General features: G+C 38.5%; 1 protein-coding gene across 27 annotated transcripts in view; it reads left to right on the forward strand.

Moving 5' to 3' along the window:
- The window catches only part of LOC126365776 (nuclear receptor coactivator 2-like), a 293,984-nt gene that overhangs the window by 258,537 nt on the left and 17,660 nt on the right, over positions 1–17,787 (forward strand). For 7 of the 27 annotated variants that reach the window (XM_050008306.1, XM_050008330.1, XM_050008308.1 and 4 more), the window contains exons 15-19: positions 2,309–2,478; positions 4,401–4,518; positions 6,551–6,808; positions 11,481–11,766; positions 13,984–14,364. In XM_050008306.1, coding sequence (XP_049864263.1) covers positions 2,309–2,478; positions 4,401–4,518; positions 6,551–6,808; positions 11,481–11,766; positions 13,984–14,364 — 1,213 coding nt within the window. The remainder of the gene's footprint in view (positions 1–2,308; positions 2,479–4,400; positions 4,519–6,550; positions 6,809–11,480; positions 11,767–13,983; positions 14,365–17,787) is intronic. The other 20 variants (XM_050008307.1, XM_050008310.1, XM_050008331.1 and 17 more) reach the window with 7 other exon arrangements.

A 17,787-nucleotide genomic window follows, 5' to 3' on the forward strand; every position in this document is an offset into this window, starting at 1 on the left:
CACCTGTCCTTTTTTTCCCCTAAGGGAAGTCTTTCCGCTCCCGGGATTGGAATGACTCCTTACCCTCTCCCTTAAAACCCACATCCTTTCGTCTTTCCCTCTCCTTCCTGAAGAAGCAACCATCGGTTGCGAAAGCTAGTAATTCTGTGTGTGTGTTTGTGTGTTTTGTTCATGTGCCTGTCTGCCGGCGCTTTCCCGCTTGGTAAGTCTTGGAATCTTTATTTTTAATATATATATATATATATATATATAAAGAAACTTCCACATGGGAAAAATATATTAGAAACAAAGATTCCAAGACTTACCAAGCGGGAAAGCGCCGGCATACAGGCACATGAACAAAACACACAAACACACACACAGAATTACTAGCTTTCGCAACCGATGGTTGCTTCTTCAGGAAGGAGAGGGAAAGACGAAAGGATGTGGGTTTTAAGGGAGAGGGTAAGGAGTCATTCCAATCCCGGGAGCGGAAAGACTTCCCTTAGGGGAAAAAAAGGACAGGTGTACACTCGCACACACACACATACACACACACACACACACATATCCATCCGCACATACACATACACAGTTTTTAATATATATTAAAAACTGTGTATGCTTCTATATATATATATATAATGGCAACTAATATATAAATAATAGATCGCAGTCATGATTCAGTCCAGTTCTCACCATCTATTGATGTACATTGATACTATCTCCACGATGAGTCTTCACACTTTAGTTTATTCTTGCAACAACAGTTATCCAGTTTAGTACACTTTGATTGTTAGACATTTCATTCTGGATTAATTTTTCCTTCTTGTTTCATCTGAACGTCAGCATCCTATACTAAAGCTGATTAAAATCTGGTAATGTTTTTAACTGTTATTCTAATACGTGAACAGTAAACAAGTTTATTATTTCCATCCCACTTAGTAAAACATTACAATCTCTCATAATCAGATAAAATATTGATCTGGGTTCAGAATCAGGTAATGTTTTTTTTTTAAGGATAACATAATCGCTGTTGAATGTTACCTTTAATTAAGAAGTAGCGTTAGTGTTTGTATGAGAAATTTAATTGCAAACCTGTTCAAATACAACAGTTTGTAAGGTGATAGAATTTCATGCTATTTCCTACTGTGTTTCAACAAACAGTCAAATTTTAATTGGAGCAATAGATAGTCTCAATGGCTAGTTCATAGTTTCTCGTGTATAATGGCAACTCTCCGCAAGAGTCAAACATCATGTGATTGTTTGAGCAACATCAATACTGAATCGAGTGCTTCAGCGTATCATGAAATCTTGAGCCTATTCGAAAGCGATTATTGTTTGGCCTGCCCCGCTCTTTCAAATTTTTCAAAATAAATCTGCACTTGACCTCAATAGCCAAAGTATCACCTGTAAATGTAGGATCACCCAATTGTAATCTATCAAACAACATAAAAGTGTTAACCTTGGCAACAATAGTTTAATTGGTGAATATGATAAATGTGCTTTTTTTGAATGACTAATTTGGGACAAAACCTCAACTTATAACCATGTAAATATAGGAACAGTTATCATTCTAAATACACTAAACACCTTATGGACATGAACCACAGTCCAACAAATATCAATAATGACTTGAATATTCTCAAATGAAGCAATAGCCCCCCCACAAAAACTAATAATTTAAGAAAACTATCAAATACAAAAAGCTATAACTGAAGGGAAACAGGTAAGAAATAAACTCTGTTCTCTGTCATCAAAGAACTGTTAGACAACACCAGTCGTAAACACACCAAACACCACTTTCCAAACACACACACACACACACACACACACACACACACACACACACACTTCCACATAGTACTAGTTCATGGTAGGCATAACCACAACATGCCCAGTCGTAAAATTTTGAAGTAAATAACTCTTCTACTTTAAGTTTTATATGGTTGCAGATGACGAAGTGTGAAACAAAACAACTGCATTAAATAACATAAAATCCTGGAAATCCACAGCATATGGTAACAATGTCTATATAAAAAAAACTTTGTCTGTTTTTCAGATATGTAAATATTGTCTTAAAAACTCAGTTTTATGTGTACAAGCAGTAAACAGCATATTTCCAGTTTTATAGAAAGATAACAAAAAACCCACTGATGATGCTGAAACTTCAGCGAAATGTGTCTGGGAAATAAAAGTAAAAATTGTTTTGCTCAATGTGGATCCTCTCCAAAATAAGTCTAGTCATTACAGAGTTTGAGAAATGGAAGCTCTGATGATATATTAACAAAATACAACACTTTTACTAACATGAAATTTTGTTTCACAGAGGTCTGCCAGTGTTCCTGATTCGCAGCTCTCTCCAAACTTTGGAGGCCAGGTTCTGAACAGCGCAGCCTCTCAGATCTCCCCTGGACAACGACTCAACCAACAGCCATATTCACCTCACTCACAACTGGCTTCACCACTTGGACAACAGCAGGTTTTCTCCCCTGTCAGGTAAATCTTGTTTAGCTTTTTGTGTCATTGATATGATTCATTACAATAAATATCCGTGAAATTCATAAAAAAAGTGTATGTACAGCATCATCATCATAATCATAATCATTGTCACCACCACCACTACAGCGAGCTAGGTAGGGTGATCAGAATAATTTGCTTCCATTTTGTTAGTTGATAATCTTCTGGTTTTAGTATTGTTTTCCAGGTTTCTCCTCAACTCTTCAAATCATCCTTAATCTGATCCAGCCATCTTTTTCTGAGTCATCCTCTTATTCTTTTCCCACGGACATTTCTGCCCCAAGTATGGTTTTGACAGGCAGTTGTCCATCATCCTCTTTACATGTCCAAACCATTTGAGCTATGCAGTACTCAGTTTCTCAGCCACTTACAGATCCACTTGCATCTCTCTTCTCATGTATTTGTTTCTAATTTTATGCCTTCTAGTGTCCTGTGAGGCTGAGTTCAGAAACTTTATTTTGCTTGCTTTTAGCTTTCTCAACTTGATTACACAGCACTCTTAAGCTGTATGTCACAATAAGCAGCAGACGCGTTTTAAACATAGTCTGTTTGGCTCTCACATGAAGACAAACATTGATTGGAATACCAGACTAGCTAGCAAGTGTTGGAAGAAACTTGTAGTGACATTTAGAGCAAAGGTCATGATAGAAATGGTGTGCAGTTCTCTTTGTGTGGTTGTGCCTGATGTACAATATGAGAGAGAAATGAGGAAACAGAATATGTAGAGAAGGATTGGAAACCAGTGATATAAAATCAATCTATAGCGAGTGTTTTGGTTGTGAGAAGATGCCTACAGTGAGAACAGCAGTGCTTTTCATAAGTGTCTTGTCAAATTATTTCATTGCTTATACACACTCTGCAAAGTCCAAGAGGTGTGCAATAGAAACACATATTAATGCAGTTGGGAGTTTGTTTGTTGGACTTATAAGGAATAATTAAGAAGTGTATAGACCTGCTAAAGATGAGGTCATTGGAGATGTCGCACAAGGATAACATCTTTTCTTTTCAAAGGAAGCACCCTGTAAGTCATCTTATTCAGTTGATGAAAGCCACAGAAAACATAGATCTAGGAGCCTAGATGGGGATTTTGAACAACATTCCTCCCAAATGCAAGCCAAGTGTTTCATTCATTGTGCCACCTCATTGCATTGAAGGGAGCTGTATGACTCACTGAGGTGGATGACATCAGTAAGGAATCAGTTTGTTAACAAGTGAAGAAATAAAGTTAAATCAGCCATGAGGAAGTATTGAGGCATATGAATGAAATTGTTAACATTGGAATCCATGTTTGAAGTCCTTGTACAAGATGCAGTTGTCATGACAGAGTGAAAATGTTGTAAGTTGTGTGCAGTCTTGAAAAGGAAAGAAAATATTTTGTAGTGTAGCCCACAAGCAGGTTTTCATGAGAGAGACAGTCAGTAATAAAGTCAGGATTATTCATTTATTTACTGAAGATAAAGTGATTCTCAACTTTAGTTGACACTAAGTTACTCCTTATTAAACTTGTTTATGTTCATAGGAAACAGTGAACAGTGGAGAGAGTGATTATTAGTTTTTCGTTTCTTTCTTTCTTCCTTCCTTTTTTTATTTGGTACTAATATGAATGTTGTATTCATTGAAAAAAGAAATGAAATTAATGTAGTGCCATAAATTAATAGTAGTGTTTTAAGATGCCATATTGAAAATACCACAAAATAAAGATAGACAAAATGTCTACTAAACAAATTGGAAGGTGAAAGTGTATCTCACTTTATGCATCTGTCAAATGAGAAAAAATGGTATTTGTTGCAGTATTATTATTTAATACATTACTTCTGCCTCATTTAATTATGATTTTTCATTATTTATGTTTAGTATTATAAATAGGAGTCAAATACATATAATTATTTCATTTATTGCAGTACGGGCATGAACAGCTTCAGTAGTGGACAACAAGCTGCGCAGTCACGTCTTTCCCCTCACCCACCAACTGGTCTGCCTTCATTTCAGCAGTCTCAGCTCTCTCCTAGAATTTCCCAGGTATGTTAGTGGCACTGTTTGTGCCTATTCTAACACTATTAGATGCAGAATGAAAAATAATTTCAGTAATTAATACTACCTTGAATTAAAATGTAAACATTGTGTTGAAAGGTGAAAAGACTTTTAACACTTTGATTTTGCCTTGTGGTATTTGGCTGTGAACTGTCATAACTGTTGGTTATTTTTAAATGTCATTGCAAAAGAAATATGTGATAGGAACATGGTTACTGCATGAAATACTATTAATAATTATTATTTTAATTGTGTTACATAAATGTTAGTTTATCATACTACACACATTCAAATAGAGGATATAATTAAAAAAAAAAAAAAAAAAAAAAAAATGTTTTACATGCTCTCTCTCTGTTGGGAGGCTCTCTTAATATCCAATCTGTATTAACAAAAAGGGTATGAGAAAGTTAAAAATAAATGCAAGTTCTGTGGGATGCAGAGTCCAACATCACAGTTCTTGCAGCACATCTACCCTCCTTCCTGGTATTTTAGCACTCTTTTTCCCTTGTCTGAACAAATTTTGAGGTAGCAATTTGTATTGAACTTGAACTCTGGAAATTTACGTGTAAATGTCCTCTCAGCTTATGCTTATGAAGTAGATTGTTGCTGCAGCCAGTTTCCTCTGTGCTGTTTCACTTTTGATGCCTGAAATCATGCAGTCACCAAATAAAATAATGAATCTTCTCATTGCTAACATAAATATGTGAGGATATCATCCCTTCTTGCTTGAGCACTACTGGTTGTGACTGTTCATTTAATTCTGATCACTTTCCTTGGAACTGCAGACACTACTGAGTACTAGATGGTGACTGGATGTCTGTACCCTTCTTGAATTAATAATCAGAGGATAGAAATGAACTTTAAGCCTTGAACACAACTCACAGTACAAAGTACGAGAATAAACTTTACTGATAACTGAAACCCACATATACCTGAATGTGAAAGTACATTTTTTTTCTTTATCTTATATTCTGATCCTGGTTCTCCACATAAAATGTTAAAGGTTCTCAATATCATGATATTGCTGCGCACAATCTCTATTTTTGTAAACACCCATGAATTGATTCCAAAGGACTCATAGTTCTTTAGGTCATCACTGGAGTGAGATATTTTATAAGTGCAGTCCTCTGACAACAAAACTTGGACATGCTTCCACATTATGAGACAAAGTAACTTCTGTGACACCCTAAGCACCCCTAAGGCAGTAGGTTAGTCAACGGTTTAATTTTGTCGGATGATTTGAAGTAAAGTGTCAAGACGGTCCATGAATAAATTGGCATAGACAGTGTATTTGAGCTCAGCTGCTTACATTGTACACACAAACATGTTTTACATAGGTTCAGTCTTTCTTAATCTTTGTGCCTTGCTGCATTTCCTCCTTCCCACATCACCACAACTGACCCAAGCCAACAGTGCTACTCATTAAATCTTAAGCTTATTATCTGGAAGATAAGCTTTTTCTTTGATGCAATAGTTCTATTGCAAAATGCACAAAATTATTTAGAATATTTCTTGTGAATGGATTTGGTACCAACCTGTCTAACTTTTATACATTAAAGGGAAGGAGAAAAAAATGTGCATAAATGCTGTGATAGGTAGTTTATACCACAGTTTCATTTTGATCACCTTGAGTAGAAAGTTCTGGTTCTATACGGGCCAATTGTGTCCATTGGACCACAGTGTTATCATTGGATGCTGCATGGAGGGGCATGTGGTCAACACACTGCTTTTCGTCATTGTCAGGTTTCTTAACTTGAAACCACTAGTAATTGGTCAAATAGCTTCTCAATTGGCCTCTTGGCTGGCTGCATCCTGCACCAGTCCTACCACCAAGGAAATATCCCTGGTAGTACTGGGAATTGAATCAGGTGACCCATATGCCAATCAGCCACACTGGCCACTGAACAAAAGATGCAAACCTTGAGTATTGCTTCAGTTGTCTTCTGCCAGGTGATTTGTACTGAATGTTTTATTGTGCTGATATTTGTAATGTACAGTGCTATTTGTGTTTTGCCTGCAGGGCCAGCCAGGATATCCAGTCCTCACACAAGGTACTCTTGCCCAGTCTCCACAGGGTCAGCAGACCGTCAGCAGCTGGTCACAGGCAGCATCAAGGTTAAGCCTGCAGCAGCAGCAGCAGCAGCAGCAGCAACAACAACAGCAACAGCAACAGCAGCAGCAACAGCAGCAGCAACAGCAACAACAACAGCAGCAGCAACAGCAACAACAACAGCAGCAACAGCAGCAGCAGAACCCTGTGCTTAATGCCCAACTTTCTGTGAGTGTTAAAAACTACAGTCTTTATTTCACTGGGTAATTGCTAGAAAGTCAAAGTAACTTATTATTGCATGCCCTGAATTTGTGTGGAGAAAGATGTTGCTTCTAAGGACTCTTTTTCTCACACATGGTATGAAAGACAGCAAAATCTGAGCAATTTTGTTGTGGTGCACTGGTAATAAAATACATTTAGTTCTGTGAGCCAAAGATTATAAATATTTCAGGATTGAAGAGATCCACTCACCAAAAAGCAGTAGCATCAACTTTTCAACAGGCAAATACAAAATAGGAAAAAAAACTTGCTGCTTTTGAAACAAATCCTTCTCAGTCTAGAGCATGTTTGTGTACTCTCTCTCTCCTCTCTCTCTCTCTCTCTCTCTCTCTCTCTCTCTCTCTCTCTCTCTCTCTCTCTCTCTTCTATGATTACAGCAATTTTCTGTGAAGTATTTCTTTAGTAACTGTGTCTATAAGAAATGTAATGTTTAAAAAGCAGGGTACGTGCCAGTAAAAATATTATTGGAAATCTAATAGTCAGAATTTCCAAATGTCAAATTATTTACTGCAATTATGAGTACTTTGTGGAGAGAGTTAACTCCCAAATGAAATTGCCAGAGTTATTGTTGGCTGTACAATGTTTCTGCTTTTAAAACCAACAAATAGCAGTAAGTAAACTCTTTATGTTTGTAGAGATATATGAGAGATTAATGCATTTTACTGTCACTTGAAAGAATGTGAATTTGTTAGTAGAATTACAAAGCTGAAAGTACTCAAACATTGAACTATTTGCTAGGAAAGTAAATTCTACAGACATTCGTAGCATCATAAGCTAAATCAAATGTGATTGATTTGATTCCATTGCACTGTCATGGAGTTTAATATTAATGCTTTGTTCACTTATCTATACAAGAAACAATAGTAGTATATTTGTATCAAGCATCCAATAATTTTTACAGTTTGTGTGTTAATTCTAGGTATCAATTCAGCCTCAAAGCTATGAGCAATTTGGTATGTTGTGTTTGTTGATGTTTCTTGAGCTGGTGGCCACTTCCGAAGAATGACATGAATACCAATTAAAAATTTGAAAAAAAAGGAGAGGAACAAATATTGAAAGCCTATATAACACCAACAATGTGCAAACCTTAGACACAAACACATAAAAAAAAGTTTTGAATCACCTCGGTTCCAAGAGTTCCCAAACCAGTACAAAAAAATGGAATAGAGATCAACATAAACATCATTTCCGCCATTTTTATTGCTCATGAAAACCACACATTGCATGTTGTACCACCATACAGTGGGACCTTCAGAGGTGGTGGTGCAGATTGCTGTACACACGGGTACCTCTAATACCCAGTAGTTCGTCCTCTTTCATTGCTGCATGCCTGTATTCGTCGTGGCATACTGTCCACAAAAGTTCATCAAGGCACTGTTGGTCCAGATTATCCCACTTCTCAATGGCGATTCAGTGTAGATCTCTCAGAGTGGTTAGTGGCTCATGTTGTCCATAAACAGTTGTTTTCAATCTATCCCAGGCATGTTCAATAGGGTTCATGTCTGGAGAACATGCTGGCCACTCCAGTCAAGCGATGTCGTCCTCTTTCATTGCTGCATGCCTGTATTCGTCGTGGCATACTGTCCACAAAAGTTCATCAAGGCACTGTTGGTCCAGATTATCCCACTTCTCAATGGCGATTCAGTGTAGATCTCTCAGAGTGGTTAGTGGCTCATGTTGTCCATAAACAGTTGTTTTCAATCTATCCCAGGCATGTTCAATAGGGTTCATGTCTGGAGAACATGCTGGCCACTCCAGTCAAGCGATGTCGTTATCCGGCAGGAAGCCATTCACAAGATGTGCACGATGGCAGCGCGAATTGTCGTCCATGAAGATGAATGTGTCACCAATATGCTGCTGATATGCTTGCACTATTGGTTGGAAGATGGCATTCATGTATTGTACAGCCATTACGGCACCTTCCGTGACCACCAGCGGTGCGTATTGGCCCCATGTAATACCATCCCTAAACAGCAGGGAACCTCCACCTTGCTGCAGTCACTGGACAGTGTATCTAAGGCGTTCAGCCTGACCGTATTGCCTCCAAACACATCTCTGATGATTGTCTGGTTGAAGGCATATGAGACATTCATCGGTGAAGAGAATGTGATGCCAATCCTGAATAGTCCATTCGGTATGTTTTTGGGTCCATTTGTACCACACTGCATGATGTCATGGTTGCAAAGATCTACCTCGCTATGGACGTTGAGAATGAAGTTGCGCATCATGCAGCCTATTGCGCACAGTTTGAGTTGTAACACGACATCCTGTGGCTGCACAAAAAGCATTATTCAACATGGTGGTGTTGCTGTCAGGGTTCCTCTGAGCCATAGTTCGTAGGTACGCAGTAGTAGCCCTTTGGCGACCTGAATGAGGCATTTAATCGACAGTACTGTCTCTCTCTGTATCTCCTCCATGTCTGAACAACATTGCTTTGGTTCACTCCGAGGCGCTTGGACATTTCCCTTGTTGAGAGCCCTTCCTGGCACAAAATAACAATCCGGACTCGATTGAACCACAGTATTGACCGTCTAGGCATGGTTAAACTACAAACAACACAAGCCATGTACCTCCTTTCTGGTGGAATGACTGGAACTGATCGGCTGTCGGACCCCCTCTGTCTATTATGCACTGCTCATGGATGGGTGTTTACATCTTTTGGTGGGTTTGGTGACATCTCTGAACAGTCAAAGGGACTGTGTCTGTGATACAATATCCACAGTCAACATCTATCTTCAGGAGTTCTGGGAACCGGCGTGGTTAAAAACTTTTTTGATGTGTGTATTTACTGTATGGTTAGTATGGAAAATTTCTTCTTCTTTTTATAAAAAAAACTGAAACCATGTATTCTTCTGTGTTCCATTAGAAACTCACCCAAATGTTGTAGTCATTTGCCGTAATATATGTCTGCTGTTAGAAATCATAACTGCTGATGTAAAACTGAAATTCTTTAACAGTAATGTTATTAGAATGAAAACAAAATTCAAGTATCCAATTCCCTTACATTTGTCCTCTAGCCATCCCTGCTTAGCCATTTTGCCCTTCCTATCGATCTCATTTTTGAGACATTTGTATTTCCTTTTGCCTGCTTCATTTACTGCATTTTTATATTTTCGCCTTTCATCAATTAAATTCAATATCTCTTCTGTTACCCAAGGATTTCTACTAGCCCTCTTCTTTTTACCTACTTGATCCTCTGCTGCCTTCACTACTTCATCCCTCAAAGCTACCCATTCTTCTTCTACTGTACTTCTTTCCCCCACTCCTGTCAATTGCTCCCTTACGCTCTCCCTGAAACTCTGTACAACCTCTGGTTTAGTCAGTTTATCCAGGTCCCATCTCCTTAAATTCCCACCTTTTTGCAGTTTCTTCAGTTTTAATCTACAGTTCATAACCAATAGATTGTGGTCAGAGTCCACATCTGCCCCTGGAACTGTCCTACAATTTAAAACCTGGTTCCTAAATCTCTGTCTTACCATTATATAATCTATCTGAAATGTGTCAGTATCTCCAGGCTTCTTCCATGTATACAACCTTCTTTTATGATTCTTGAACCAAGTGTTAGCTATGATTAAGTTGTGCTCTGTGCAAAAATCCTACCAGGCAGCTTCCTCTTTCATTTCTTTGCCCCAGCCCATATTCACCTACTACGTTTCCTTCTCTCCCTTTTCCTACTACCGAATTCCAGTCACCCATGACTATTAAATTTTCATCTCCCTTCACTATCTGAATAATTTCTTTTATTTGATCATACATTTCTTCAATTTCTTCGTCATCTGCAGAGCTAGTTGGCATATAAACTTGTACTACTGTAGTAGGTGTGGGCTTCGTATCTATCTTGGCCACAATAATGCGTTCACTATGCTGTTTGTAGTAGCTTACCCGCATTCCTATTTTCCTATTCATTATTAAACCTACTCCTGCATTACCCCTATTTGATTTTGTGTTTATAACCCTGTTGTCACCTGACCAGAAGTCTTGTTCCTCCTGCCACCGAACTTCACTAATTCCCACTATATCTAACTTTAACCAATCCATTTCCGTTTTTAAATTTTCTAACCTACCTGCCCGATTAAGGGATCTGACATTCCACGCTTCAATCCGTAGAGTGTGAGTAACATGTGGAAAGAATGGACAAGATGAAACTAATGCTGTCTTTTAGGCTTCAGTTTTGGAATACTGTATGGTAAAATGTATGTATAGGACTGAGCATAATGTCCACGTACAGTGAATGGCCTCTTTATTACAGTGAATGGCCTCTTTATGAGTCGTGCATTGCAAATATGTTTGGCATTTAAAGCAGGACAGTTGAGGCTCGATGAGTTTAAACAGAGCCTAGGTCTCTGCTCCCATTTGTTTGCTGACTAATTTCTAGTGATGAAAATTGCTTTCACTATTAGGATTTGAACAAACTGTTTGCAAAGCAACTGACTTCATGTCGGCGTGCATTAATTTATCATCATTGACGACATGTCAATACACAATACAACAATGTAAATTGTTTGACATTTATTTAAATTGATGTCAGTACCCAATAATATTGTTTGTTATAGTTGATAGTACTTTGGGAGAAAAGTTGACTGGGAATGGCAGCAAAGAAAATTTGTGAAATTCTCATCAGCAGGGCAACTATGGAACTGCAGGGCGGCCATTTGGTCCTCAACGGCAGCAACAACAACAGCAACCATCGCAACAGCAGCAGCCCCAACAATTGCCGCCAGTGCGATCATTGGCTAGTCCTGGAGGGGCTGTGGTTGGTCCACGGCAATCACCCTATCAGGCTGAACAATTTCCCCCACCCAGTTCTCCAGGAACGACGACAGGTTTCCAGGCACAGGGCCAGTTTCCACAACAACTTCGGCTGCAGAGGACAATTAGTGCTCCGTCTGCCACGACTCAGCTTCCAGGTAAGTTGCCTTTAGGATATCTGAACATTCCATTTTTAAGAAGAAGTGTTCATTTTGATGTTAATCACCACACAGTTATGCACTAGAGGAGCTTAGGAAGTTGCATAACAGAGGACTTATTTGAAGTGGGTGTTGATACTAATAAATGGCATACATGAAATGTTGTTGGGTTTGTTGTGTTATTTGTAAACAAGCATTTTTTCTCAGTTTGAATGACTATGCAAAAGGACTAAAAAATAAAACAAAACTCAGCATATTCCTCGTACTTGTAATCCAGATTACATTTGCTATTTCTGGACGTACTATCTGATGAAGAATTAGATGATTGTCAGAAGAAAATGCTTTCAAATATTTTAACTTTTCAAAGATGTGTAATCAAAATTGTATTTCCAAGTACTTTTTCTGTTGAAAAAATTATTTTGTTGAAAAAAAAATATTTTGCAACTTCATGGCAGATTAAAACTGTACGCCAAATCAGGATTTGTATCCGGGACCTTTGCCTTTCATGAGCAGGTGCTGTCCCAACTGAGCAACTCGAGCACCTGTCCTAGCATCATTACTTCTACCAGTACCTCATGCCCTGCCTTCCAAACATTATAGAAGTTCTCATGCATAATTAGGATGAACACAGCTCATGAGCTGTGCACAGGTGACTAAGTCTGTAGAGCACTTGCATGTGAAAGGCAAGGGTCCCACATTTGAGTCCTTGTCCACCACACACTTTTAACCTGACAGGAAGTTGTGTATCATCCAATACTCCACTGCAGAGTAAAAATATCATCCTGGAAAGAATTATTTCCTTTTTTTAATTTTTCCTTTGAAAAATCACTTGTGAACTGGGACACTATTTTCATGAAAAATACCTTTTGTTTTGATCAAACCTTGTCCTTTTTATTGTACCTCTTGTTTAAATTGGTGCATAATATTTAGATAATAATCTTCGCAATGCAACTGGTGCAACATGGGTGGTAGTGATAGCAACATTAAAAATTTCCTTGCAACCATGTATTTTTAAGTATGTTACTCATAGATATAGGCACAGTGATTGGTGTGTTAGTGAGCAGGCCATTAGGCTGCTTGGCAGATGGTTAATCATGTGGCAGTTAAAAATGTTAATTGCATTTTTTAAATCAAAACTTTACTGTATAGTCAATTTAATATTGACTAGGGAAGTGTGACTTCCACTATGTGGGGTGCATGTATGATGTATGATGATGATGATGATGATGATGATGATGATGATGGTAAAAACTGTGAATGTGTTTCCATGTTCACCAAGTTTTAGTTAACTCTCCAAAAGGAAAAGGAATTATTGTCTATTCATTTACCAGTGAGTCAGGAGAAAGATTGTATTTAGAAGCTGAAAGTAATGCACTAAATTTCAGGAGGACACTAGTGTCATCTACTCCATTAATGCATCCTTGTTTTGTGGACAGATTGCTTTTAAAAAACTTAAGTGATTTTTTTCCTACGTAATGATGGCAATGTAGATACTTAAATCAAGGGTAATTCATTGTGCAGGTAGCCATAATACACGAATGAAGAGTATAATGACTGTACTTAATTTTCCAAAACTGCAATATTGTCAGTATTTTGAATTTTGTTTTCCACTACCTAACAGCTCCCACTCTGTCTCTGATACTATGAGGATATGCAAATTGTACTTCTCCTGTGGCCATTTCTTACGAATCTGGTATTTGATTATGTAATTAGATTATATGGAGAAAACTGGAGAAAAAATGGAAACCATTGAATACAGTCTTTCAGTCTGATGCACAGTACTTTTATTTCTTACATACATGTTATTGTTCCTTTGTTTTGCTGTGACTCTAAGCAGTAACTCAGTGATACTTGATGTACTATTTTGAACATTTTGCATTGTTTTTGTAGCTGCGATTGGTGACATGCTGAGAGTGGCCTGGGAGTGCATTTAATATAGAATTTTTGTTTGTGTACCTACTTGCCTTAACTAGTACTTGATATGAGTGAATATGTTGTTAATATAAACTGCACATATAGTTGCACATTTTTTACTTTTGTTTTGCCTACACGAATGGTTCTGCATCATGAAGTACGCAGAGTGTCTCCAGTAATAAGCAGACTTGGTTGCTCCTGTCTTTAATTTCAGTCCTTTGCAGTCACCCTTATCCCAGCGCTCCGGACCCAGCGAGAGGCCCTGGCTGCTCTGCTGACTTATCTCACCTGTCCCTGTTCCAGGTGGAGTTAACCATTCGCGGCTTTATGGAACGAAACAAGAACTTCCGCACCCTGCGCTTTCCCCGAGTGAACCCGTGTCGCCGCACCCGTTTCACCCTCATGGGCCACCCTTGCCTGACCCGCATCACCACCATCCACATCCTCTGTCTCACCCGCATCCACATCATCACCACCACCACATTCCTCATCATCAACAGCAGCCACAACCACAGCACCACAATCCCCATCAACCATCCCAGCACCACCCGGTGATGTACCAGGCGCAACCCCGGCCACCACCAGACTCCCAGTTTTGTTACGACCAACCCAATTTTCAATTATACGGGGCGAGCGAGCGGGGTCGACCCCAAGCCCACACGCCAACCAATCACCAGCCGGGTGGTAAGTCATGTGACCTCCAGACTGTCATGTGACGGTGCCTCGCCTCACTTCTCCTGTGGCTTTTCCCTCTTGTATCACCACGCCTTGGTTGCATCAAGCATGTCACTCGCTGGCTGGCTTCCTTCCCATCCTTCTCTATTCCTTTGTGCCCTGTGTGTCATTAACACAAATTGTTAGTCTTCTTTTAGATGTGTGTGGTGTTTGATGATGGGAGAGGAACCTTTTCCCCATGTGCATTCCTGGAACGTACATATCTGTGTCCTTGTGCTGTGTCATGGAAGACTGTACCTGCTTTATGTGTTATTTGTATGTGTACTACACAGAAAGAAAGAAAAAGTGTTTGTGTGTGGGTGTGTGTGTGCATGAGAGAGTGAGAGAGAGAGAGAGAAAGGGGGTTGATGGTCTGGACATACATGACCATATGCTTCTTTTTTTCTCTGCTCAATGTGGCTGTGTTATCTGTGATAAATTGTTTTGTGTTATATTTGTGGGGCACCAATTAGTTTACAGGACAGATAGTACTCGAAGAGCCCATTCTTAATGTGGCAGCAGAATTAGATTATTTATTGTATAAAGTCTCTTAAACCATCTCTCAGTACAGTTGTAGGCGTTAATATTTTAGTTTCAGTAAATTCACCGGTTTCAAGCATTTTGACCTTAATGTAAATTTACCATTAATTTATTTTGCCACTTAGTTTTGTACAACATTATGTGCAGATATTGGACCCTCACTTTTTGCTGCCATTCTGTTATGTTTTACATTGATGGCTAGTTGTTATAATTGGAGGTGTTTACTGCTAAGTGCTTGATGTGTTGTAGATATTGTGTGCATAGTGTGTGATTCAGGAATGAATTTCAGTGGAGCACCCGTATTTGGCAAAATATATTTGTGTTGTGTATTAATGTGCCAAATTTTCCAAACAAAAACTTATTTTTTTTCTCTTTCGCATTTTAACAGCTCAGTAATGTAGCATGAAGCTCATAGATGTGCAATTTAACTGCGAAACACAACCACAACATCAATTTTAATAAAACTTCCTTCACAGCAGTGCACTTCGCTTTCAGCTTTCACATCAGTTCAGATGATTAGCCTATTCACAATTCACAGAACTTTTGTCTTGACATGTGCTTACTGGACACCCTGTATTTGTGCTTTGTGAATGTTTACTTGTGTGTGTGTGTTGGTTATTGGGAATTGAAAACTGTAAATCTGTGAGCTTAACTATATGTTGTATTTTTTGTGATTGTGACAGAATGTTTTGTTACCTGCCCACATATGTTTTTGCTTTCAAGTATTGCTGCATATTCATTGTTATTTGGGCAAAAGAAGTGGTACATATAATGTAATAGTAATTTTTGATGTTTTATGTCATATGTGAAGCATACTACTCAAATGAGGATGGGGAGGGAAGGATAATATAAAACTATTAAAAAGAAATGTTTAGGCTGTACAAAGTAGTGTTTCGGAACTTCATTTCACTTTATCACTGAAAAAACAGCTCAAACAAAAGTTTTGCACCACCCCTATTATTGTGTCATACTCCCCCCCCCCCCCCCCCCCCCCCCCCCCTCACACACACACACAACCTGGAAGGATGTTTCTCGATACTCTTTTTACCACAGAAAATTTCTGTGTATATTTACCTATGTAATGGAGATAGAGTGCATCTTCTCCTATCGCAAACATGATAGTGTGGTTTGTGTAGGCATGTCATTCTGTCATTTCAAGTCCAGACTGGGTGCACATTCTCACTTTGAAGCTAGAAAGCTTATCATCATAGAATGGTGTACGCTTCAGTGATATTGTTCAAACATTTATTCACTATTGAGAGAGACAAAACAATGAGTTCTTTCTCACGGTGGTAGCCTATGGTCAAAAACACCAGCTAATCTGGAAGACTGTGAAACTGTTTACTGCCATTTTGGAGGCAAATGGGATTGCTGTATTGACCCAGATAGTATGTAACCATCTTCACAGGATAAATTTGGCCTCTAGGCGTCCATTAAAAACAATGTTACAACTCCACCAAGACAATAATGAACATCTGGAACGGAACACAGACCAGCGCATAAAGTTACATAGTCACCTATGAATGCAGAATTTGTCTGATGTCTGATGATTATTGTACATCTAAGGTGTGTGGTTGCATAGGTTCTGCAGGGAGGAGGGTCAGCCGTGTTCTGAATTGGTATCATGTACAGATGTCTGAGATCTCTCATCAGTTTAAAGTGTCATGCAATATTGGATTTGGATCCCCCGGTGTATTGTATAGCACTGTAGGCAGCATTCGATGATGATTTGTCTCTTGAGATGATGATGTGGGAGCATAACATGCCACCTCATGAACATCTTACTCCAGGTAGCAGTAATTGAGGAAATGGAATGGCCTGTGGCGTCTGTTGATGGGAACCCACTTGAGGTTGCTGTGAGCCATAGAAGAAACCCTTCTCATGTACCAGATGACCTCAGGATGGCAGCTATCGAAGAGTGGTACAGGCTCGAAAAGCAATGTCTCGACCACTTTGTGGCCAGATTGCTGAGGAAGATCAATGTTACTAAGCATGGGTGGACCAACTTGGTATTGAATGCTTCCCAACAGCAGATTTTGGTTTCGCAGATGTGCAAAGATTACACTTTTGAACAGACTGCTGTTTTTTGTTATTATTGTTTAGTTTTGATTCCTTATTGAAACTATATCTTCATAAAACTTTTTGTGAATCTTATTCCTCCGTTCCTTTGTTCCTCTTGAATCTAAGCTCATGCTTGTTCAATAATTCAAAGATATGTAAGTGGTCCAAAACCTTTTTGTTTAGCTGTTTATACAAAGACCTGTAAAAACATAACATAGCTCCTAGAAAACAAACAAAAATTGAGGAACTCTCTAAATTGTACTTTGTCATCTCTAGAAGTTAAGCTGGCATTTCTGATTTAAGAACTTGCATGTAGGATACAATCCGTTCTGCCACAAACTACTTTATTTTCTAATAGTGCAGAAGCTTTATATTTTATAGTTGTTAAATTCCTAAAAAATAAAAAAAAAAAACAGAAAGCAGAAAAAATAAGAATCTTGTGTTTGCAAGAGATTATTTAACCAGCATGGCTTTAATAACAGATGGTCTGTTGTGTGCTGAAAACATTTGATCTACTTTAGGCAGAATTTAGCAAGTAATAATATCAATTTTTGTGGCATATTTCCGGTTATCCTGATATTTCTCTTTCATTTATATGTGTAATGATGAGGAGAGGCAGTAAGAAAGTGTGATACAGTGAATTCTAAGTTAACTCCATTGAAATACTCTGTTAGTTTCTGAAAGAACTCATGAGAATCATGTCATTATACAGCATTACTTAATGCAGGAAAGACATGTTGAATAATTTAATGCATACAAGTGAGTGTCTCAAAAAATAACAGTCCAATTAAG

The sequence above is a fragment of the Schistocerca gregaria genome, chromosome 4 (assembly GCF_023897955.1).
Source record: "Schistocerca gregaria isolate iqSchGreg1 chromosome 4, iqSchGreg1.2, whole genome shotgun sequence".
Taxonomy (NCBI): Eukaryota; Metazoa; Arthropoda; class Insecta; order Orthoptera; family Acrididae; genus Schistocerca; species Schistocerca gregaria.